Source organism: Epinephelus lanceolatus, chromosome 11 (assembly GCF_041903045.1).
Source record: "Epinephelus lanceolatus isolate andai-2023 chromosome 11, ASM4190304v1, whole genome shotgun sequence".
NCBI classification, from domain to species: Eukaryota; Metazoa; Chordata; class Actinopteri; order Perciformes; family Serranidae; genus Epinephelus; species Epinephelus lanceolatus.
The window spans coordinates 11473630-11498556 of record NC_135744.1 but is presented as its reverse complement, the minus strand read 5'-3'; the positions used below and the strand labels follow the sequence as shown (position 1 = coordinate 11498556).

Sequence of the window (24927 nt, the reverse complement as noted above, 5' to 3'; positions counted from 1 at the left end):
TGTGGTGGAGCATGGTGCGTCACAGCTCAACCTTGTTTGTTCCTCGTCTGACTCACCCCAGCTTTCAGTGCTTTAATGCAGTTGCAAATGGTACAGTCAGGTTGATGACAGTCGCATACATTCTGTACCTCTTGAATCTTTGCCGTCGGTGCATGTTTATGACCGACAACCATAGAGGCTACACATGACTCAGTCTAGTGAACAACTCTTAAAAGTTTCTGTTGTCTCAACACAGACTGAAATCATGAAGTCATCAGAGACCACTAACATCCACAAAGACAACCAAAACCATCAGTCATTTTAAGAGAAATCCAATTTTTTTTATTAAAAAAAGAAAACACATACAATCGAAACATTGTGTATAAAAGACAGTCACATAATCGTAATCCACCTACAGTAGAATGTTATCGTTGTATTTATCATCGACTAATCTGACGCTTCGAGGCGAGACTAAGAGTCATCTACTATATATGAAAATAAGATTCCAAAATATGAATCATAGTCTTTTCACACTCAAGCAGAATAATTTCAAGACGCCAGTTAATGCTGTCGCTCGGAGCACCCTAGATGCTGATTTGTGTGTTTTATCTCTGACACTCAAACTCTACAGCCCAAAAAAAAAAAGAGAAAACAAAACAACCTCCGAGGCCTCTCTCTTATGTCAGCGACCTTACGGAGGCAGAGTGATGAGGAGGTGTGTTCGGATCAGAGCACCCAGTGTTAAAATGACAATTTGTGAGCCAAGCTTTCCTGTTTCCTCCTGATGCTGCCAACCAACCAATGACTGCACAAGCTTTAAAGTAAACATTATCGGTGCAGCAACAAGGGATGCATCCAATTATATTTAATTCCACAAGAAACACGAACCAGTCGACAATGGGGAATCACTCACCAGGCAGAAAAACTACACACAGTGATTCTGACACCAACGTATCACCTGATTGTTGTATATCATGGGGAACGCAGTAACATGTGCAAACGATCTGCCAAAGATAGAAAACCCATCAGTTCATAGATGGTTAGAAACATGAGGGAAATAAATGGCACAATGTACAAAGGGTTAATCCATGGTTGCTACCTTTGCTTCAGGTCGAAAGAAAGCATGATTACGATTGCCAATCAGACGAGACCTTCAGCTGTGTCCTACACAGGTTGAATGAGGTTGAGCTAAAACCTGTTTTACTTGTTCAAACTAAAAAAGAAATATAAAAAAAAAGACTGAATGTGTGCTGGCACAGTTTAAACATTCTTACACAAAAATCATTTCTCTTTCTCTAATATCTTTATTACTCAGCTGCCACATGGAGTAGATAAATGTGCAAATATTTCCTCTTCCTCATCACTATCAACGTATGAAATAGTTAAAGGAACCTTAGTACAATACAATGGAAAAATAAATATTTCTGTGGAAGAGAGTGTCCTGGAGACCCCCTTGCGTTTGCACATGCTGGGTGGTGAAGGTGTGATGGAAGCAACCATGAATGGATGAGGGTTGGATCCATCAGGAAGTACAACAAATACAAACAGGAGACAGTGGCTTTTCTACCCCAGACAATCACATTTACCCTTAAAAAAAAAAAGAAGGAAAAAAAAAAAAAAGCACCCAATTCTAACTAAAAACAGAATCGAGGAGCCGAAAAACAGTCAACACCACCAAAAAGGGAAGCAGGAAAACACATTTAACATTCACAGGTCAAGGACGTCAAGTTCTCCCACAGGGGCTGCAGGAGCTGGGATACTACTATGGTACTATATTCTACTGACTGAAGTCACTCTGATTTCTAAGGATTGCTAGTGCCCAAACTATACTTGTCTTGACCCGAGCCACAGATAGAACTAAATCTGAATGATGTAAGCTCTGGAAACTAAGGCTTGTGGTTGTGAGGAAAGACCAGGTACCCAAAAAGTTGACATCAGTGACCTTGAGTGATACTGCACATGTCTCACGGTGGTCGTGACTGAACTAGTGACCAGAGGCGTTAAGAGTTTTGTTAAATTACTCATTGAGAAACGAGAGAACTAAAATATGAGCACCATTTTTTTGGCATCTCCGCATCCTTCTTTGGTGACCAGGAGTAGGAAAAGTTGTGGGAGGGCCGAGAGGAGGAGGAAGAGGGGTATAGTGTTTAGTACTGGATGTGAAAGACACAGAAGGAGGAGGAGCGGTGCCGTGTCTTAAAGGCTCCTCCATCGAGCAGTAAGGCCGAGGTGAGTTAGTCCAGTTGGAGAGTGTCTGTGTTGAACAGTGGCTCTGTCGACCAGGGAAGGAAACTCCTTGGCAACACATCATGAGCACCAGCTATCAGTTTGAAAGTCATAAGCAGTTTCAGATAAAAAGAAAAACTCATATATATATTATATACACTTGTACAAAAAAAAAAGAAAAAAAAATCCCTGAAGTGTTATACTCACGTTTAAGTTTTTTAAATTGAGGTTTGAAAAGGGGCGATGTGTCAGTGACCCCAGCCCATGAGGTGGCTGACACGGGCTTTCTCAGTCATGCGGCGTACCCGTCCTGAGCGGGACATGCCCAGGTTGAGAGGGTCCTCCTTCGACCCATGGCCATCATCCTCTGAGTCATCCCTGTAAAGAACTGTCCTGCGGCCCTGGTTGCGTGTGTTGACCCGTCGAGACTTGCACTGGTTGCCTCTTGGACTGCTTGTTGCTGCTGCAGCCCTTGTCTGCACCTCAGAGTTGTCCTCATCATCATCCTCCTCCTCAGGTTCCTCCTCCTCCTCGGGTTCCTCCTCTTCCTCTTCATCCTCCTCCTCTTCCTGCTCTTCTTCATCCTCTTCATGTCTTCCATCCACCGGTTGCTGCTGCTGCTGCTCCTCTTCCTCCTCCTCCTCCTCTTCTTCATCCTCCTCCTCCTCCTCCTCTTCCTCCTCCTCCTCATCTTCCTCCTCCTCTACCGGCAGCTGCACTCGTGCTCTTTTAGGTATCTGTGCTGTGTCCTCTCCTCCTTTGTGTCTCCTTTTCCCTGAGGCCGCCACCTTACCCTTAGCTGAGAGGCGTACTGACAGGCAGGGGGCTTTGCTGTAGTCGTGATCTCCCCCTTCCACGTACTTCTCCATCTCAGACTCAGAACTGTTCTCACTGTCTGACGATGACGAGGAAGAGGAGGATGATGAGGTGGAGGATGACTCCGACGAAGAGCTGTTTGATCCAGATGCCGCCTCCTCCTCATCGTCATCAGACTGTGGTGCTTGTCGCCCGTGGTGCTGTCTGGAGCCGTTACTTAGATGCAGGTTACGCTGGTGCCCTGATGCAACATAAGAGGACACGGATTCATTCCTGCACCGTAACTTTTACAGTCACATTCAAATGAAAGATGCTGATACATTTTGGTCAGAGTGCGTTGCTTTCACATACCTGACTTCTTCACTGAAGTTGCCTGGCTGCGGGTCACCCGATGTGGCCCTTGGTTTCTGCTCCCACTGCTTGTCCCTGAACTTGGGGAAGAAGGCTGGATGTCCTCCTCCTCCTCTGCTACACTACTGCTTTGCTGAGCTAAAGCAACAACAGATGGCTAATCAGGACTGTAATCATATTACTTCTCACAGTACATCCACAGCATAATGCATTACATCTGATCTTCAATAATAACATAGTTCGAGGCCTTACAGATATAACTTGTTTGCCCCAACATGCTGAATTTAAATGGGTGTCAATACAGTATCTATAAAAGAAAATCTATATAAATGTGTGAACAGATACAAACCAGCTGCTGACAGCAACAAATCCTATGAGGTAATGACTTCTTTAATGCCATTACAATTTTGGAAGAGTAAGACTTTTTGTACTCCCCTGACACTAACCCTGCTACTAACAACAGTTTGCATCAAAATCCTGCACAACACTGAACTAAAAACACATTTAAGCGATAGTTTGGAGTTTTTTTTAATTGGGATTGTATGAGGTACTTAACCATAGTTAGTGTATTACTACAATAGATGGCAGTTAGCGGGCCCAGTATGGAGAGAAGTACCAACATGGACACTAAGCAATGTACTGCTGTGGACGGGGCAGCAACAAAATGTATTTAAGCCACCTAAAAATATCACTATCAGTTAAAGTGTTCTCTCTATTTGGAGTATTTTCACTGCTTTACCTTGCTGTCAGACAGCCCTTTCTGATGGGTAGCTAAAGCTGTTATCCATGTGACTTTTAAATGGTTAGTTCCAATTCACTAAGGTCACACAATAACACTAACAAAGCAACTGACTGAGGCAGCGGTGGACCAGCAGCTCCTGTGTTCTGCAAGGTAAAAGAAGTCTGGTGGCTTTGAAGAGAGAGTAGATGGATGAAGCAGTTTGAGGGGGAAATTATTCCAAACTTAGTGTACAATTAAATGGATATTGATTTTTTTTTTAGGTGGCTAAAATATGTTTTGCCCCTGTCCACAGCTGTACATTGCTTAGGTCCCGCGGCGGTACTCCTGCCTGCTTCTCCAAACCAGTGGCTGTGTATAAAGATGGACACTACCACTCCCTTTCTCCCACTGAACAAAAATGAAGCCAAAGTATCCTGGATACAAATGCTGCCATCTTGCATCATCATCCCCATCATTTAGAGCCAAAGTCTGTGCAGTAACAATCTCAGCGCTATCGAGTTCCCGCCTATACACCCATCTCAAGCAGCGCCATTGATTGTAAGCACACCCATTGGCACACACAGCTGTCAGTCATGATGTCAAACCCTGTTTTTATAGCACCAAATAACTAGTTATAACCAAACTTATCAGAAAAATGAACATTTGAACATACATCAGTGTGACAACAACTGCCTAAAATGACAGAAACCTCTTTATTTAACCAAAATTTATTTGACATGCACTTGGAGTTTTTAGTTTGGCCCATGTCATCCACTAACACGAGGGGGTGGGGTTTACAACCAATACTGCAGCCAGCCACCAGGGGCTGATGTTTGGCTTCACTTTTAGGGAGGTGTCACAGTCTATGCTCCAAACTGGGGGTGTGCCACCTGCCTTCCTGCTTTCTACTGTATGTAATACACTGACTACGGATAAGTACCTCACACAACTCCACTTCAAAAGTTCTGATCTATCCCTTTTAGCCACAATAATACAGTCATACCTTGATGTGGTCTCTGAGAACGATTCTTCGTTGAGGTCTGGGATTTTTTTGGCTTAGACACCTTCCCTGGCTTGTGCTTCCCTTTAGGGCTGAACATATGGAAACAGAGAAAAGAAGCAACATTTCAGAATAATCAACTACATCATATAATAACGGGGTGTCTGCAACGTTCATGCTTAAATTCAAGGCTTTGAAACAGCTTTAGGCTTTTAGTTCGCAGCAGAAATTTCACAACAAGAAACCATATTTATAGTATTTCTCAAGCTGAATGTAAAACAGACCTTGAGTTCAAAGGAGCTGCAGACACCCTGTGTACACTGAAATGAAAAACTTGATTTGATAATGAGGAGTGTCGAGTGACAGGTTTGTGAATGAGGTTTGGCACCTGGGGGATGGACTAATAGGCGGTGAGCTGCCTCCGTTGTGTATTCTGTCCCTGTAACTGAGTCTCTGACGAGTCCGCCGTTCGTTCTGAACGGCAGACTTGTGGTCAGAGATGATGGAGATGATGTTTTTTTCGAAGAAGGCCGACAAGCTGAGGGTCATGGTGTAGATCTAGACACGAAACAGCAAAGTCAGAATGAATCTACTTGACTACTACTTTATCGGACTACATGCAGATATAGTTGCAGTACTTTTTCAAGTCCAGTGATGCTACTGCACCTGTGATTTCTTGTTAGGTGTGTATGCTTTGGAGTTGCTGAAAATGAGCCGCACATCTTTGGCAAACTCCATCGGGTTTTCATAATTCCCTGCAACCAGTGTCTCTGACACTGTAGCCAGATCCATAGGAGTGTCAATGATGTCTCGATAGTCCTGAGTAAGACAAGATAGAGAGTGAAAATGTTAGTGTACACAGAAGATCATTTTAATTTGACTTCTGCTTTTACTTATACACCCTTGGTATGCAATTCTAATATTATTTCAAGTTGTGTGAAGTGTTTCCTGTTGTCAGCAGTCTTATAATTGCATGTGACAGTTGCTCTAGATTATTTTACCGGATACTCAAAGAGGTCCACGGGCTGCCTGAACGGCTCTGAATCTCGCGAGGCCATCATTCGACGCATCAGCTCTTTGCACTGTCCTCGCCATAATTTCACATCCAAGACTACACCGCGCTTCTTGGGATTCTGGTCACCTCCCTGGCAGAGAGAAGATGAAATGAACTAAGACTGAAGCTGCTGCAGATGATTTTAAGTCTGAGGTGGGATTGTCGGGGAACACTGGACTCTGGTCCCTCTTACCCGATGTCCTGTAGATGTTCCTGGAGTGTCAGAGTCCACATCCAACTGCAGAGGAACACATAAAACCCAAATGACTATTTACAGCAAAAACAGCAATCTAAAGAAAAAGACACCATAATGTAAAACACTTAACACAACCCAACTCTCACCTCAACTTCTCCTCCACTGCTGGCCTCAGATTTCAGCTTGTGATAAAGATCCAAGATGTCTGTGCAGCTCTGGTCCCTGAAGGAGACAGAGGGCCAAGATATCAGACAGATGTGAAGGAGTATTCATCGCTGACTATGTTTACATGCACAAAATATTCCAATTTTTGCCCTTCCCATTCCCAAAAAGGCAGTATTCCTCATAAGCAGTTTACCTGGATTATGAAAATTAATATTCTACTACTATTCCTGTGTCTCCAGTGCCAGGATATTTCAAAAGTTTTCCACCAGTGATGAACAGCATCCCTCTTTCATTCCTTCAACCACCCTCTTGAAAAGGTCAGCATTGTGATATTTGCGCATATCCAAACATCTGATTCTGATATCTAGGTTTTTTATGACGTTTTAAAGTGAGTGTGTTTCTCCTTCTAACCCGCAATGTTGGCATGCATCTCTATCCCAGCCTTGCAAACTGGCTAGTTGGTTTGTGTAGAATGCACATCCATGACAATGCACAGAGCTGATCGTGAACAGACAAGAGGCTATGTGTCCCACACTGCGGTAAAAACCCTGAATGAGACGCATATTCAGAATGCGCTGTTCAAAGTAGGCTATTCAAATCCAAATTACATCACCATTTCTCATGTCTTATTTGGAAAATGTTTAATTCAGAAATTCAAAATATCCAAACAGAATATGTTGCTTCTATGACAAGCTGCACTGGATGCAGCCTGGATCTGCACTCTGCTTTTAATGTCATCACTCAAGACAAGCCATCATCAGTTTGAGACACACCTTTAAGCGGGTAGCCCTGTTACAATGGAAATGCAAATCCCTGGGATGCTAAGCTGATGGCCCAAGCCAAGCCAAGCCAAGCCAGCCTATGACTGTCGAAAAGGGGTATTAGTGTGCAGGTGAACATACTCACTGTTACCCCAGTGTTAATGAGGTGGCTATGATGTGAGTGTGGAGCCTTACCCAATGTAGCGCAGGAGAACGTCAGTCACCACTTTGGCAGTTGCTACAATGGGACTCTGGGGTTCGTTGAAAGTGCGGGCATTGTGTTCAATGTAGCGCACCTCCCACATTAATGCAGAGATCCGCCTGCGGCAGAGAAGAACATCCGCACTTTAAGCTCAAATGTCAACACTTTTGCATCCCGACTTTGAATTTATGGTGAAGATAAAATGTGTGAGGGTACGTGTGCTGCCTTACCTGTAAAAGCGGTTCTCCAGTCGTTTGCGGATGGTGCTGAGGTCAGTGGGGTAAGCCACCGCAGTGCAGTACAGAGGGTAGTCCCGCAGATTCACTGGTGATGCAAATAACTTGGCTACATCTGTGGACAAACAGAAATTAGATACAAAATGGCAGCCATGAAGGAGCTGAGACATTTCATCGAAACAGACTGACGGTCATCGTCCCTTCAGTGGCCTACCCAGTGTAAGAAGCTGATCGATGCCGTAGATGACTCTCTCACAGTCTTCATCTCGAGTGTGAGCCCCCCATTCTCCTTCCTGAGGCGTGTAAAGCAGAGCCTTCAGCTCCTCCTCTGCCACCTCCACGCCGTCACCCACCTGTTCAGGCAATGCAGCTGACGGAGCCACACGTGTCAGAAAATGTATTTAGTCAAAGGCTCAAAAACTGCAATGAATAGCAGATAATTGTCAGCAATACAAACATGATAAAAATACTAATAATCATCTAAAATAATTTAAGTAGCTAGAGGTTATATTTCCTAAGAAAAAAAGACATTTTAGTTTGATCTCAAGCCTAGAATGTAAAAAAAACACAGATATGTCCATGTTCAAAATGGCTTTTTTTTTATTTTCACCATTCTGCCACTGAAATAAAATGGGAGAATAAATTCAAAAAGGGAGAATGTTTTTATGGGATTGACAGCCTGAGACATTTAAAATATAAATGGACTACTTGGTTGTATAATTATGTCAAAAAGGAAACAATGCCACTTGAAAAGGACCAGCAAGTGGTTTCAAATCAAAATCAAGTTCCTTTGTGATATGAGCAGTTCTCAAATATTAATTGCTCAAGAACATATAACTGGCTACCATAACGAGCAGGCTGAAATCTCGAAATGCTAAAAATAATGAGCCCATTTGTCTGGAAAACACACGGCCATCTCTACCTTATGTAAAGGACACATTGTTTCTTCTTTTAGCAATATATTAAGTCCAGGGTGTTTTTAACCTACTGATTTCTACCTGTGCACTAACACACGAACATTTGGTTTGACAGTAGAACATGTTCACTGTGTTTTTCTAGGTATAGTATCATTCGCCTGTGTTAGGTTTGCAGTGATATACCGGTTTCAAGGTATACCGTGATATATTAGTTGGTGGTTATCATACTGTTATCATACTAGTTACATTCAAAGGGGGGACTTTTTACACATACTTCCATTAACAAAATGGTTCTCAGTTTCATTTACAGTAATAAAACTTTTGTTCAACCAAAAATAACCCTTTAAGGGTCATTCTAATTGATAATATAAATTCTGTAATACCCTGATAGTGTAAAACTGCAATATTTTCTGGGGCTGTTATCATTCCATGAAAATCTCATACCGTTACAACCCTAGTCTGTATGTGAAGTTCTTTAATATAACAAAAAATAAATAAAGAAAATAGAAGTTGTTAAATGCTTTAAACAAAACAATCATAGAATTTTACTAACTTGATGAAAACCAAACCTTTCTGAAAAATTAAATATTCTTGGAAAATAGTGCTAAAAATATGCAACTCTGATTCAACTATCTAAATTTTATTATATTAACTTTGTTGCAGTATAAAATTCTTATTGTATTTTCTTTCATAGATATTTGATAGATCTGTATCAATGTGAGGCACTCAGTGCATATAATTTCCTTATTGTAAAGCACTTTGCATTTCTTGTATAAAAGATGCTATACAAATAATATATTTACTTAAATTTCAACTCACCCTCTCAGTAAAATGTCTTTTCTGAACACCATCTCTCCCTTACCTCATGGTGATTTCTAATGAGGCCATGGAAGTGATTGGGAATTTTCATTTTTTGTTTTTGTTTTGGTACACAGGCTGATTCCTAACACTCCATTTTTTAAGATGAAGCTTTAAAATTGACTTCAATTTTACATTATAATAGTCAGTGAGAGGAAATGGATCACATTTAGATGCCATTCTGGAGTAATCTTATGACATCAATATTTTGTTCTATTTGAATGGACAGGGTACATCAAACAGGATGTATAGCCTCAAGCAATTTCTATGGTGTACTATTGTGTTCTAAACCTTAAGGAAATCTTTTGCACATTTTGTCTGTAATCTATGAAGCCTTAATTTCAAATGCACCAGTTATTAACCAGGTGGCATTCTCATGTTCACACTACTGACCTTCCTCAGGAATAGGCTCCATGTCCCAGGGACTCATTTTCTCCCGCTCACCGTTATCCCACCTGATCAAACAAGAAAAAAAACCACAAGTTATTAAACTCAACTGTGTGCAAAATTAAAATTGCTCATTTGATTTAACTTTAATGAAGCGTGACATCAGGCCAGCACAGAAGAATGTGATATTAACAGAGAGCACTGTTGATACATTATGTTGGAGTAGAGTACCCCTCCATCAGCCACAAACACTGCAGAGATACAGACGTACTTTACTGCATAGCACTGGAACAGGCTATCTGGATACTCTGGCTGAAGAGGTTCCTGAGCCTCCACACTGCCGAACCACCAAGCGTCATCAATGATGCTGCGGAACCTCATACCTGAAGAGAGCCAAGTGAGGACAGGATGAAACATAAGCAAAGGGCAGTATAATATCCACAACAACATGAGTAATAAACGCATCACTTTACAAAACTCACCTGGCTGCCAGTTGTGCTGTTTAGCCTCATTGTAAAACTGCTGCAGTACCAGAAAATCAATGACATCAGGCATGTCGTGGTACCTTGAGAGTGTAAGAATTAAAAATTAACACATTTTTAACACATGCTTCAATTACGATTTGTTATCTTGTACTGTATATACAGTATTTAAATGCTCACTTTAAGGAGAAAGACTCATTGGTCATCTTCCCTGAGACGGGGTCCAAGAAAGCCAGTTTTAGGCAGCAGAGGGTGGGAGGTCCTACTTCATATTTAATTCCAACCACCTTCACTGATTCCTGGTCCTGAGGGAGCAGAAGAAAATCCACAAAAGGTGAGACTCTGGATAAAGATGACGAGTAGAACTCCTCAAAAAGAAAAATGAGAACAAGGTCCAGTTAAAGGTACAATGTGCAGGATTTAGGGGGACTTTGTGGCATCTAGTGGTGACAACTACAGATTAAAGCCAGCTAAAACTTCTCTAGGTTAGAATTCCTTCTACTGTGAGCAGAATTATCTGCAGAGGTCTCTTCCTCTCCAAAACAAACAAACCTGGTGTTTCATCAGGTAAAACACAAATTAAAGCAGTTTCAAGTGTGAAAAGAAAAAAAATCTGTGTTTTTCTGACAGTCTCGTCACAGAAAGGCTGTTAACTACTCCGATGTCAAAATGCGAATGGCCCCTGGGGCGTCGGTGGCTTAGTGGATAAAGCAGGCGTCCCATGTACAAAGGCTGTTGCCGCAGGGGCTCAGGTTCGACTCCAGCCTGTGGCCATTTCCTGCATGTCACTCCCCCTCTCTCTACCCCCTTCACACTTGTCTGTCCTGTCAATTAAAGGCTAAAATGCCCAAAAAATATCTTAAAAAAAACAAAACAAAACAAAAATGCGAATGGCCCTATCGAGAGTCAGTGTTTGATCTGTACACCATAATGACCTCCATAGACGAGGACCTGCTCCCTGCATAGACATAAACGGCTCATTCTAAGGTATCAAAAACACAACAATTCTTATATTCAAATGCTTCTACGCTAAAGAAAACATACCTAGTATATTTTATTCCATTTCTGCCAATATACCACCCTAAATCCTACACACTGGACCTTTAAAGCTGCACACAGAGGAACATCTTTAACACGTTTAATAGAATTTGTTGTTGTAACTCATCTGAGACGAGTTCAGATAAATGGTGATTAGTGTTGAATTGAGATTCAAGACTTGAATTTCAAGACTTTTCTCTTTTTATGCCATTCTGCAACGATTGTGCAAGAAGCCAAAGACAACAGCTGTATAGCAGATGCTACAAGCCGCAGACCCAGTGCAAGCTATCATTCCATGTTAAAACTCACTTCATCAGACCATTCCAATGCTTTAATGACAAAGCTAAAGGGCTGTCCACACCAAGAACAATAAATACAACATTAAGCAGCCACACTGATGAAAGATAACATACTGTAAACAGTGCACACTCAGCTGTGACGCCCTGTAAATCTGGAGTTTACAGTCTCAAATCGCTCTGAAAATGATCCCAACAATATCATTTGGAGCTGTGGTTGTCGTTAAAGTTGTGTTTTAGACTCCTTTATCCACTTGAGTTAGAGCATTTTGGACAACTATGAATATATATTCATGTTACAGTTATTGTTCTAGGTGTGGGCGTCCCTTAAAAATCTACAGCCATTCCAGCGACACTGTGAAACTGTAGTAAAGCACAGCTGTGCTTTAGCTAAATGCTAACAATGACAATGCTATCATGGTGATGTTTAGCAGGGATGATGTTTACCATTGTGACCACCTTAATTTAGCATGTTAGCAAGCAGATGTATGGTAATTAGCACTGAGCAATGGAAGCTGATGGGAATGTCATCATTACTGCAATTGCTCATGAAACAAAATATTGGACATACTAAAATTTTGACCCCTTGGTGGCGCTAGATAAAAAGTCAAAGAATCATCAAAGTCATTACAATTCATCCTGAGAGGGACATGAACGCCCACAATTGTACCACATTTCATGGCAATCAATCAAATAGTTGTCGAGACATTTCACTCAGAGCCACATGCCAACCTCAGAAAGCTACAACAACTGACTGCGGTTTACAGACTCTCCCAACAACTTGACATGTAAGGAAGTGCACAACACTGGCTTTTAATAAAACTGTGCCTCACCCTGAGGTCAAGTCTGTTCCACGGCTGTTTCTGAGGGTTGATGCTGTACGCCTTGGCCCTGCGGACAGCCCGGACGTAGGCCTGATGGCCCTGTTTGAAGTAGATGAGCTGGAGGAGGACAGGGGAACCATGATTAAAATGCATGTGATGTGATGAATTCTTCTGTTTGATATGAGAGTGACACTCATACCTCATCTCCCATTTGAGGGACAAAAGGAGAGCGGTGAGGGATGGTCTCCATTATCCATGATGGTGGCAGCCACTCCTCCGCATCAAGTCCAGCCAGAGAGGACGTGGGCTTCTGGGATTATACAATTAAAAAAAATAAAATTAAGAAGAGAATTTCTTCTGTACTGTGAGGCCCAGACATGTTTTCACTGTGAGCACAGGAGCTGCAGGTCACATTACTTACCTGTTTGGTCTCCTTGGGCTTCTTTCTCTTCTCACTGTCCCTCTTCTTAGCCTCTTTTGTCTTTCCTTCGCCCTCTTCCTCCTCAGAGCTGCTGTAACCTTGGGGCGGTGCAGGCCTCCTGGTTGGGCGCTTTGGTGGCTGGAGGTTGATCCCGGCATCAGCTGTCCAATCAGAATATTCACTGGAGGAGTCACTGAGAATGAAAGAGGGGTGTTGTTAGTTAGGCGATTATAATTTCATGTTAAAAACACTGCTCAGTCAAAGATATTCACCTGGAGCTGCTCTCACTCTGCCACTGAGCTTCACCATCAGAGGAGGCCTCACTTTGATCCGCCTGTGCTGCTGCCTGTCAACGAAAAGACAGAAAGCACCTTTACTATTATAAATGGTAGTTACCAGACAGTGCTCCACAGCATCATGGCATGTTTTGATAAGTACAGCAGAAAGCTGGAACATACGTTTCCATCACTGTCAGAGTCTATCTGGCTATCAGAGTTACGACGGGTGCTGGAATTTCGACTCCTATTCCAAGAACGGCGGACTTGGGCTGAGCGGGTCTGATAGGCGTGGCGCTGCTGCTTTTTCTTAGTTGGCCGCAGGGAGCGCAGGCGTGAAGTCAGCAGATCGCTCTGTAAAGTGTGAAAGGAGGATGAAAAATACAGAGAGCAGAAATGGATTGGCAAAGATACTATGTCTGACATGTGCAAACAACTGTGAAGTGCAGAGTAGTGTACCTTGGGTGTGCAGGTTACTGGCTTCTTCCTCCTCTCTGCATTGTATAGAGAACATTCCATATCGCCTTTGGCTTGTCTGCACTCCTCCAACACCCTAATAAAACATAATCATATACATCACAAATGACTAAAAAGCGTATATATAAAAACAGATTGTCTGCTCAGCGCTCTGTAATGTCCTTACACCTAATAAAATTCCCTCCATCTGCCTCACCTGGATATTCCTTGTGGCACTTCATTGACCATCACTCTGCGGCTCCAGGCCAGCAGGTCCCGCTCAGTGGCCACCTGACTACGCAGGGCATTATGCTGCATCTGCCAAACCCCGTCCACCTGCCCACTTCTGCGAGGTTCAGCAGGAGGAGAGGATGCCTCCATCGCTGCTTCATCACCTTCTAAAAATAAGAAGAGATTTGTTTGTTATGACAATATGTTGGGAAATATGGCATGATTGACAATAGAAGTTAACAACACTTAAAAGGATCTGTAACATGTATTAATCATTTTGTGCTGCTAATGGGTCAACAGACTATGGTGTAACTTAAAAACTGAGACCTTCACCAACCTTCTCAATTGCCTATAACAGCCTGTGAACTGATTTCTATGTAAAGGATCCAGGCCAAATTTTCCAGGGAAAATCCAAAAAAACATTACATTGTGCGCACTCCAGAGTGTCTTACCACTCTTCAGCTCTACTATAGCGCTAAGAGTGGCTAAAGTTAGTTTACATCAACAAATGACCAGCATCCACCACAACACAGAGTCCACACATGCTGTGTTTCCATGATATGCACTTTGTAGCAGCAGCCCTCAGGTGGACCTTCACTGATACAGCCACTCTCCACCCAGCAAAGCCATTTCAGAGTGGTGTGGAGTGAGGCAGAGGGACCATGAGGTACTCTAGCTTACTCGGATAAACAGTAGATTAATCAAATTCAGTGCCCCTGGTGGTAATAAAATCCCACAGGAAGCACTGACATGTGAAATATGTTGTGATATTGTGAATTTTGCTAGCTACATTTAGCTAGCTAACCTAGATAACCTGTTGGTTGCTTCATAACATTAGCAGATAAAGCAATCTGCAAAGGCAAACTACTTAGTATTGTGGAGCAAATAGTCCAAATTAATTACAGGAACATTATAGACATAATTTTTAATCTGACTGTTTTCTATCAACACAATGCTGGTCAGTCACATTCAGTCTGATATTTGTCACCATTTTGGCCAATGCCCAGGTGCTCTCTCGTGACTACGGAGTGCGAGTGAGCAACAGGATGCTGACTGCACTTCACGTAACTAAAAATTATGCATGGATCCTTTACTTTTAAAAATCTGTTAACTATAATAGTATGCAATAGTTATGCTCACAGATTTACAATAAATCTCAGGCTTTTACCGGCCTAACTGAACATACGGGACAAATCAAGAACATAACGTAAAACCCCAAATCACGGTAAAATCTGCTGACATAGTGTAGAGTAAAACATACCCTGTGCCTCTGCAGCCTGCTCTTGTGGGTTCTGACGCTGGTCCTGCTCATTCTGCAACTGTCTGATGAGACTGTCCAATATGCTTTCTCTGTTTTCTGCCGTTTGCTGGCCAAGTACCTGCTCAACCAACTCTCCATCGCCTAAGCAGCAAAAAGGCAGATATTGTGTTAAACTGTCAGATATATTTCTTAAGTTAAAAGTCCACACATTCTGAATGGTTCAAGTAATGAAGGAGAGGGTTTTACTGTTAGCCATGTATCCTAGCTGGGGTACTAGCTGATCCTCCTTGCAGTTCTCTCTTCCTGGCACCAGGCGCTGGTAGTGAGGAGGGTGAGGATTTCCATCTACGTCCACCAGGAAGGGTGGAGGCATGAGATGTGGGGCTTGCTGCGTCTGCTCATCCAGCACATAGTTATTGGAATCGCGTATAAGAGGTCGGTAGTCCGTGTGGAAGAACATCTGGTCGGGAATCTGGAGGGAATCAAGTGTATGTTTGTGTTGATAATGAGGTTAAAAGAGGTAAAACTGCTGCTTGCAAGGCAGACGAGGACACAGAATAAGTTACAAAGGAGCTTCTTTATGGATATTAGCAAACTTCCCTATGATATTTCAGATCTCATGATTAAACAACAGTATGTGTAACCACAAATCCATCATACTGTCTAACTGTATTGATTCCAAATGTTGTTCCTTTAAAAAATAAATAAATAGAAAAAAATTGTGTTTACAGTTAAATATGTTTTGACTGTTACCTTCTCATATGGTCTGCTGCAGCCGAAGCCAAAGATGAGCAAATGGCCATGTGAGTCAGTGCAGGCAAAATGCTGCCCATCAGCTGAGAACTTGCAGTCAAAAATAGCGCCATGGCCTTGCCCTTCAATCTGGAAACAGATATTTAAATATGAATTCAATAACAGTGCAAAGACAACACTACTTATGGGTGTTTCATATTGTCGATCAGGTACCATGTTAAAGAAGTTGCGGATCTTGACTCCCTTGGTTAGGTCCCACATGTAAATGTTGCCATCATGGCCGGCAGATAGCATGATGCGGGAGTCAAATGGGTGAGCCTCCAGCACAAACACCTCATCATCATGACCCTTGAAAAGAGAGAGTACAAACAGTCAGGGCGGTCAGTTGGTCAGAAACAGCTGTTTTATTCATTTTTGTACGGTAATAGTGCCACCTTTGTCCACTCACAGATAACACATGCAGCAGCTGTCCAGTAGTCGTGCTCCACACTTTGAGCAGGTAGTTTGACACCGCTGTGATGACGGTGCTATCTGCACGGTCCCAGGCCACCATAGTCGCCATCAGCTTGGTTTTATCATCCCCATTGGCCACAGTACTCCTGAAGGAAAACATCCCATCAGACATGAAACACTAACAGTGAGACTGAAAGGCATCATGAAACTGTAATACTGTTTACTCTCTTACCCAGGCAGCCTGGCAGCAATGTCTAAAGTGACACTCTTCCACTCTTGTTGCTGGTAATGCCAGATTCTGGCTGTGCCGTCGCGACTGCCACTCACAAACCTCAGGCTGGACACATACACACATTTAACTGTCAAAGGCTCAAATACCACACATAAAAAACAGTTTAAAGTCTATGATGTCAGCAAACACACTCACCTGTCACTGTTATTGCTAAATTGGACGACGACAACTTTGTCCTACAGACAAGAAACAAGACATGTATTTAAGTTAGAGAGACCTTTGTTGTGTCTCAAATCGGATAGTTCTGTACTTAACCTTGCCATTTTGAGTGCATTTACAAATATGGCAAAATGCAATGCACTGTGAGTATCCTGATGGTGCACTCTTAAGTTGAGTTTTGATTGCTGGACACTTCTCACACTCAATGGTCATCATGTTGCCTATGTAGTGGAGGGTTTGAGTCCGTGAACATGTTTCAAACTTGTAAAAAAAAGTGGCTAAAGAGGAGACTAGTACAGTGAAGTTAAGTTAACCGTGTGTACTTTTCACTACCACAATACTGTTGTTGGACAGATGCTATGACTTTGTTTATTAGGGGTTCATTCTGTAATTATTTGATACCGCGAATGATAACATGAATTTTAATGTTAGCTTGCTAGCTAGCTATCATCCAGCATTGATGTTAGATACATACAAGTATATATTCTGGCAAGTGACAATCGTTTGTCAAATGATGGTGATAATGCTCCTCTCAGTCAGCCAAAAATATTTTTTTCTAGGATGGCAAAGGCATGACCCGACCCCCGACCCCCGACCCCCCCCCCCCCCCACCCCCCGATTGGCTTGTACTTGTTGCCTTTGTTGGTTGAGTTGGTTAGGTTTAGGATATAGGAGTGAGATTGGTTAGGGTAAAAATATCAAGGTAAGCCAGTCAGAGGCAGAGTAAGGCAGAGCAGGGCGGGTCATTCCTTTGCCATCCTAGATAACCAGAGGAGGAAAAGCTGTCAAACCTTGATATCGTCATTTCTGGCAAGTGTGCAAAGGCTGTGTTAAATTTGATACAACACTACCCTGCCAAAATTCACACACACTACACAAGTGAGTAAATAGCATACGCCCTATGTACTTCATGTAAGTGTACTCAGGGAAGTATCCAATTTGAAACACAGCACTTGTTCAAATGAAATTTAAAGAGTTAAACAGAAGGGAATAAGAGTGAAGTAGCTACTGTGTTTTGTTTCTTACTGTGTGTGCATCCATCTCAGAGACTTTCATGGGAGTTTCAGCACCAAGGTAGTAGACTCTGATCAGATGATCGGTGCCACCAGTAGCCATGAACATACCACCTATTAACAGTAAACACAGAAGGAAATGAAAGTGACAAAAAAAACACATTAAGTCTACATCAATATGTCTTTATCCATGACCTTTAGTTCTGTAGTTATTTTTATATGTTTACTGTATCAGTGGTTTGCTGCTCACAGCATTTTAGGACAAGTGTATCTAGAGAGAAGTGTAACCAGGCAGGGAAATACACTTACCACTACTGAAGGAGGAAGTGGAGACCTGAACTCCTGGACGTGACCGCTCAACAAACTTGACTGGCTGATCGCTGAGGAAAGAGGAGAAACACCAAAACTATAGTTATTTCCATGACAGAGAGCAACTTTACCAGAGCTAGAAACAGTAGAGCTGATAAAAGCTTCAACAGATGTTGCAAAAACTTACTGGAATTTCATGCTGACAGAGTGCCACTTCCAGAAACACACCATGCCGTCTGCACCAGTGGAGGCCAGGTACCGTGTTGTCCCTTTGATAGCGGGACAAAACTAAGGGCATAGAAATCCAGTGTTGGTTAGTCACAGATGAGAAGTGACCAACATTTACTACAGTAGCAAGAGAGTTGACACGGTGCAGAACAAATTTCAGAAAATCTAAGTGATATAGTTAATATAAGACTTTGGTACCTTGTTTTTTTTCAAGAAAGCCTAAAACAAAGCTTCCTATTCCCATATTTGTTTGAGTTATTCCTTTAAAAGGCATCAGTCTCACCTGTATTGATGTGATGGAGGCACCGTGGGCCTGCAGAACAGTGATGGGCGCACAGGTACGCAGGCACCACACTCTGATAGTTTTGTCACAGCTTGCTGAGGCAATGAGAGTATTTTCGTGGTTGACAGCCATGTCACAGATCTCTGCTGAGTGGCCGCGGAGTGTTGCCAGGAGCCGGCCGTCATCTGTGGCCCAGATTTTCACCAGGCAGTCATCAGAACCCTTAAACACATAAATCGGCGTGGTAGCGTGTTTTAAGCACAGTGCTTAAAAAACACAACTAGTGGCAGATGCTAAGTGACACAGCAACATCTCCCAGATGTCTTGCTTTCATTTACATGCATTTGGTGTTGCACATGAATCAGTAAATATGATATGTTGAGAAATATGTTTGTGGTTGCAAACATCCCTGAGATGGCTGATTCTGTCACCTGTCTTTCTACGCACAACCTCCTGAAATGTATGTATAAAACAGATTATGAACTAGAGTAAAAATAAAATTTTTTCATGAAATCATTTGACCACAGAACTTGCCCAATTTGCATTTAATTTTCTGCAGCATTTTAATAGTATGACCCGACAGATGGAAACACAACTAGTGAGACACTCCGGACAAAGTTTTGTTGCAATGATAAACTGAATCAGAAATCATCACTCACCGTAAATATCCGACGGCCGGTACGGTCAAAGGCTACACAGTAGACTGAAGAAAGGTGGCCAAGGATACGTTTGTGTATCTTCATGTGTTGGTAGGAGGAAGACGGCAGGGCCTGGCCAAAACGAGCTGTGCCTGTGGCCTGGCGAGCACCCATGATGGACACTTGATATAAAGACACATGGAAATTATTAGTGTAGGTAATACACTGCTAAAGCAAACTTAACTTCATTGGTCTAGGGGCTTTCGGTACTCTTAATGGGTAAAAATAATTAAAAAAAAAATCCACACACCAACATTGGGAGGATGTCCATTGCTGGCTGGAGGTTCTGGTGGACGTCCTCGATGGAGTGCAGCAACAGCTGAGCCACTGCATACTTTGTGGCTACAACCTAAATTACACAGGTAGTAAAATAAAAAAACAAAATTGTGTAAAGTTAATAACTGATTTGGAAAAAATTCTATTGACAACAACCCGATCAAACACAATAAATCTAAAAAGGAAAATAGTTTTGATATGTGGACAGTACATAAATACAGGAGGGAACAACCGCGGTGGATGGGAGGGAAATACTCACTTTTGGTGGTACGAAGCAAGGACTGTCTTCCCAGCCCCAGAAGGGTTTGAACCCCAGGAACACTAGGTGGGATCTCCTTCTCTATAAGCGGGCCTATCCGCTGACAAACACGGAGCAAATAGTCTGCAGGAATGTGCTGGTTCAAAATCACCTGTAGGACACACAGATAGCTATTACAAAATGATACAACAAATATGTAAGTAGTATGTAGTAACAAACACTAAAAACATTATCATATATGTAACATTCTTAAAACATGCTGGAACAAAAACTGAAAATACATTAAAGATACTCAAGTTTTTTTTTTTTTGAACAGATTAAATAGCCAGTGCCTTTTACAAACAGCACCACAATTAAATAATTAATAATTTAAACAGACCCATACTGGATGTATATAAAATTCAAACAGCTGTTTAGTAACACAAGAATGTAACTTCTTCAAAATATAAGATAAACCTTTGTTGATCCCCAGAGGACAAATCCAGTTATTACAGCAGCACAAGGACAAAAATAGTACAGATAAATACAGAAAGTAAAAGAATAAATAATAAGAGTAATATTACAATTAAAACGGAAATTGTATAATAAAAATAATAAACAGAATACTATACCAGGTCATATGGAGACAAAAATTGCAAGGGTAATTGATAGAGGTATGTTTAAGGTGACAGTAGCAGTGATTAATGGCAGCAGAGACAGCAAGTCTATGTTAACAGTGATAATATGATTACACAATAACACTTAGTGTTTGTAAGTAACTATAGAGATGTAATATAAATGTCATGTAGAATATGATGCCAAAATCACTAATAAAAACATATTAACATAACATAGTGTAATTATGATCATTTTTGACAGTATGAGATTTGGTATAAGGTGAAATAAAGTAATATAATATAACATACTATGTAGCGCAGCAATATAACATAGGATGGAACAGGATTAGAGTCAAATCAAAAATGACATTAAAAAAAGCTGTGTAGCATGAGTATTATGTAAAATAGTATAATACAATAAGTGTAGTATTCTAAGTGTTGCATAATATAAAATAAATATATTTTAACCTATGACAGGGTATACAAATCAACAAAAATAATTTTGGTTTCTTTTTTTCGTCGTCCTATTTATTATTGCTCATAAATTGTATTGCAGCTTGTTGAGAAGCAATCATGAGAAAGGGAGGGAGAAGGAAAGTAAAGGGGAGGGGCAGAGAAGCTCACAGCCAATCAAAATAGTCTTTTTTTGATACTTCCGGTTCGCTCGCAAAGACAACTGTGATTTCATTGGCTCCAACAGCAGACTGACAGCTCTCTGGATCTGGCTCTACCTATCACTATCTGCCCTTGTCTCTGTTCTCCACCTACTGGCCCACACAATAGCAAAGCATATATATAGTTATTTACCAACGGGCCATTACTGATATAAATGTTTAAATCGATAAAATAAACATGAACATATTACCACCGCGCTATTCTGGTGGGTCAATTTTATTAAAATAATAAACATCCACTGAGAGGCAATTGTCGATAAAATAGACGCTCCATTTGATTAAAAAGTTAATTGTGACAATTCACACTCACCCAGTCTTGGAAGGTCCGTTTGTATTTCTCTCCATCCCAACTCCATCGTTGAGGGACCAACTAAAGTTTAAAAACAAGCTGTTAGAGATAGCACTAAACGGCCAGTATCGTCCCGGGATCGGCAACACGCTCCTTTATTTGACACCAGCTAAATTTAAAAAGCTTGCCCGAAAGGCGGACAGATAGGCAGCAGTACGGATACCACACACGAGAATAAACACAGAAAGGTCCAGCTGAACCTACCTCATACTCCTCCAGCTCCTCAATCAGAATCTAACAACAGACAGACACAGTTAGCATTAGCCGCTAGCACCAGTTACTTATTTAGACGATTTCTACCCGGTATGAGTTAATATCTTGCTTATTGTGGGCTGTTACCTGTGCTGCTTTTTTACAAGGTCCAGACTGCAGAAATCTGGCAATGAGGTAATAGAGTTCTGAAACGAAAGAGAGATGTATTAGCGTGGTACCAACTAATGTTGCTATTGAGCCGAGCTAACGTTAGCTAGCTCTGGGTTGCACTCTCGGTTAGTTAGCTCGCTAGCTGACAAACAACAGCAAACTATGTAAATGCAAAATGTTTGGTCGCGGATCGAAGGGACGCTCAGCACTCACCAGCTTCGGTTTGTGAACACTGTTCTCTTGCCATCACTTGATAAGATAGGCGACATTAAGACAAACTGATGTTTTAGCTTGCTGGTTAGCCGCCGGGTAGCTAACACTAGCTAGGTGTGTGAAGCTAAAACAGGCTAGTGAATGGCCTCCTGCTTTCTCAAGTTGTTCCCTGACCACCTGGTGCTTTGTGTTAGCGCCCTCCAGTGAAACAGTGCAATACTGGACGGTTTGTTTTCTTTGTAGAAATGATTAATGTTTAAATATTCAAATTTACTTTCACTTCGACAATTTCAGACAGACTTTCCCCCCCTGTCTTGAACCGCGAGACAAAGAGGATATTTACATTTCACTGCATTTCTTTTTAACTTAAAGTTTCCATAAAACATGTTTCTATATTTATAGGTGGACAGTGTCATATGTTAGATGAAAAAAAAAAAAATTCTTTGTGTACCCTAAGGCAGACGTCTTCTTTTCGTTTTAAGCGAAGGACCCCTTACAAACCAGATAATATACCTATATGTATAGAAATATTCTATTTATTAATAGTCATACACATAATCACACATATTCACATGTACATATCCTTCATATTTATACTGTGTAACATGACTAATTTCCTACTGTGCAATATTTTACCACTTAATGTGCAATACTATTTCAAAGCTATATTTCTATATCTTTACAGTAAATATACTACACCACCTTATGTGTATTACAGTTATCCTGTGCAATTATCAATCATCAACATACAGTCTATGTATAAGTGAAAGGTGTATAAAAATTTTTATATTTTATTTTAATTTTATCTAACTTATAATATTTTTTATCCCTTTTAGCAGTCTGTCTTATCTTACCTTATCTTATCTTATATTATTAGATTACATGTTTACAACATGTTGCTTTTGTAATCATACATACCTACCTACATACATACATACATACATAAAAAATACATCATGTTGAAGTTGTTGAAATCTTTATTTGGATGCAGACTATTTACAAAAATGTGTTCTATCGACCATTTTCTATTATACAAAATCTGTATTCCTGTTTGATAATAGGGCAGCATTTGGACACCGTCACTCTAGGGACTGCTGCATCTGGGTTTAATTGTGGGAGAGGCCTCCTTGACCTACTGGTAACAAAGAAAAGGTGCAGATTATATTGTAAAGTGGTAAATCAGAAATGTCCGTGCTTAAAAGCAGGAACCAAATTAGCCCTGCAAAATTTCCAGATTTTATCTAAAAAAGTTAACTATTTAACTTAATGGACCTTCTAGATATTAGATTAATTGGATCTGGCCATATGATTCTTATAAAATGTCTCAGTTCTGAGAAACATTTTAACAGTTTTTAGCCTTGTTGGACTGGATGCATGGTTATTAAAATTTGTTTATAAGATGTAAATACGGTTACAGAAAACTTTCCTATTCTTGCACCAACAATGTATGTGTTGGTTTTAATTGCTGTCAAAGTAGAAATTTCAGATTTAGTTTTGACAACATAGGTTAATAACCAAAACAATGCTTATTATCAGCTATAGCTGACACTTAATTATGTATGTAAAGGCTCTCTAAGTCTTCCTAAGCTTGAAAAGTTTTTGTCACATACAGCAAACATCTCCTCACGATCTGCTAGCTACATGTCCTCTGAATATGCTGTGAAAAAGTTCGGTCTCTGTAGGCAGCCCAGGCTCCGCAAATGGCAACAAAAACATTGTGGTCCAGGCTGCACCAACCAGCCAGTGCGAGACCAGCGAAAGCAAGCACACACACAAACGCGGTGCCCATGTCTCATGGTCTTACGCAAGTGCGCACATGTGAACGGGGTGCCCAGAGAGGCAGTTAGAGCTACAGGCTACAATGAGGCTAAAAGGCGAGCTAGCTCCATTGTGTTTGATAACATTGTTGAACATAAACAGAAGTGAAGTGTTTTTCTTGCCATTTGCGGAGCCTGGTCTGCCTACAGAGACTGGACCTTTACACAGCATATTCAGCGAGGAGATGTTTGCTTTATGTGACAAAAACTTTTCAAGCTTAGGAAGACTTAGAGAGCCTTTACAGTACAGGCCAAAAGTTTGGACACACCTTCTCATTCAATGCGTTTTCTTTATTTTCATGACTATTTACATTGTAGATTCTCACTGAAGGCATCAAAACTATGAATGAACACATGTGGAGTTATGTACTTAACAAAAAAAGGTGAAATAACTGAAAACATGTTTTATATTCTAGTTTCTTCAAAATAGCCACCCTTTGCTCTGATTACTGCTTTGCACACTCTTGGCATTCTCTCCATGAGCTTCAAGAGGTAGTCACCTGAAATGGTTTCCACTTCACAGGTGTGCCTTATCAGGGTTAATTAGTGGAATTTCTTGCTTTATCAATGGGGTTGGGACCATCAGTTGTGTTGTGCAGAAGTCAGGTTAATACACAGCCGACAGCCCTATTGGACAACTGTTAAAATTCATATTATGGCAAGAACCAATCAGCTAACTAAAGAAAAACAAGTGGCCATCATTACTTTAAGAAATGAAGGTCAGTCAGTTCGGAAAATTGCAAAAACTTTAAATGTGTCCCCAAGTGGAGTCGCAAAAACCATCAAGCACTACAACAAAACTGGCACACATGAGGACCGACCCAGGAAAGGAAGACCAAGAGTCACCTCTGCTTCTGAGGATAAGTTCATCCGAGTCACCAGCCTCAGAAATGGCAAGTTAACAGCAGCTCAGATCAGAGACCAGATGAATGCCACACAGAGTTCTAGCAGCAGACCCATCTCTAGAACAACTGTTAAGAGGAGACTGCGCCAATCAGGCCTTCATGGTCAAATAGCTGCTAGGAAACCACTGCTAAGG

General features: G+C 41.3%; 1 protein-coding gene across 2 annotated transcripts; it reads right to left on the bottom strand.

Annotated features, from left to right (window-relative positions):
- Nucleotides 1-298: 298 nt before the first annotated feature.
- On the bottom strand, nucleotides 299-22266 carry brwd3 (bromodomain and WD repeat domain containing 3). 2 transcript variants are annotated; one of them, XM_078172254.1, is made up of 40 exons: nucleotides 22072-22266; nucleotides 21835-21893; nucleotides 21700-21729; nucleotides 21457-21516; nucleotides 19877-20027; nucleotides 19592-19690; nucleotides 19303-19463; nucleotides 18644-18865; nucleotides 18320-18420; nucleotides 18133-18203; nucleotides 17837-17937; nucleotides 16787-16827; nucleotides 16592-16696; nucleotides 16355-16505; nucleotides 16120-16254; nucleotides 15907-16035; nucleotides 15400-15625; nucleotides 15154-15294; nucleotides 13879-14056; nucleotides 13665-13758; nucleotides 13389-13559; nucleotides 13203-13276; nucleotides 12931-13123; nucleotides 12709-12819; nucleotides 12519-12626; nucleotides 10532-10656; nucleotides 10352-10434; nucleotides 10141-10252; nucleotides 9876-9937; nucleotides 7922-8077; nucleotides 7702-7822; nucleotides 7465-7590; nucleotides 6490-6565; nucleotides 6341-6385; nucleotides 6095-6238; nucleotides 5760-5912; nucleotides 5482-5651; nucleotides 5097-5185; nucleotides 3373-3510; nucleotides 299-3262 (listed from the first exon to the last, which is right to left on the bottom strand). In XM_078172254.1, the coding sequence occupies exons 1-40, from the start codon at nucleotides 22103-22105 to the stop codon at nucleotides 2454-2456; spliced, it is 5355 nt and encodes a 1784-aa protein (XP_078028380.1). In that variant the 5' UTR covers nucleotides 22106-22266; the 3' UTR covers nucleotides 299-2453. The 2 variants fall into 2 exon arrangements, with proteins under 2 accessions (XP_078028380.1, XP_033502873.2); XM_033646982.2 differs by having other exon boundaries at nucleotides 13879-14059; nucleotides 22072-22265.
- Between the last annotated feature and the right edge of the window lie 2661 nt (nucleotides 22267-24927).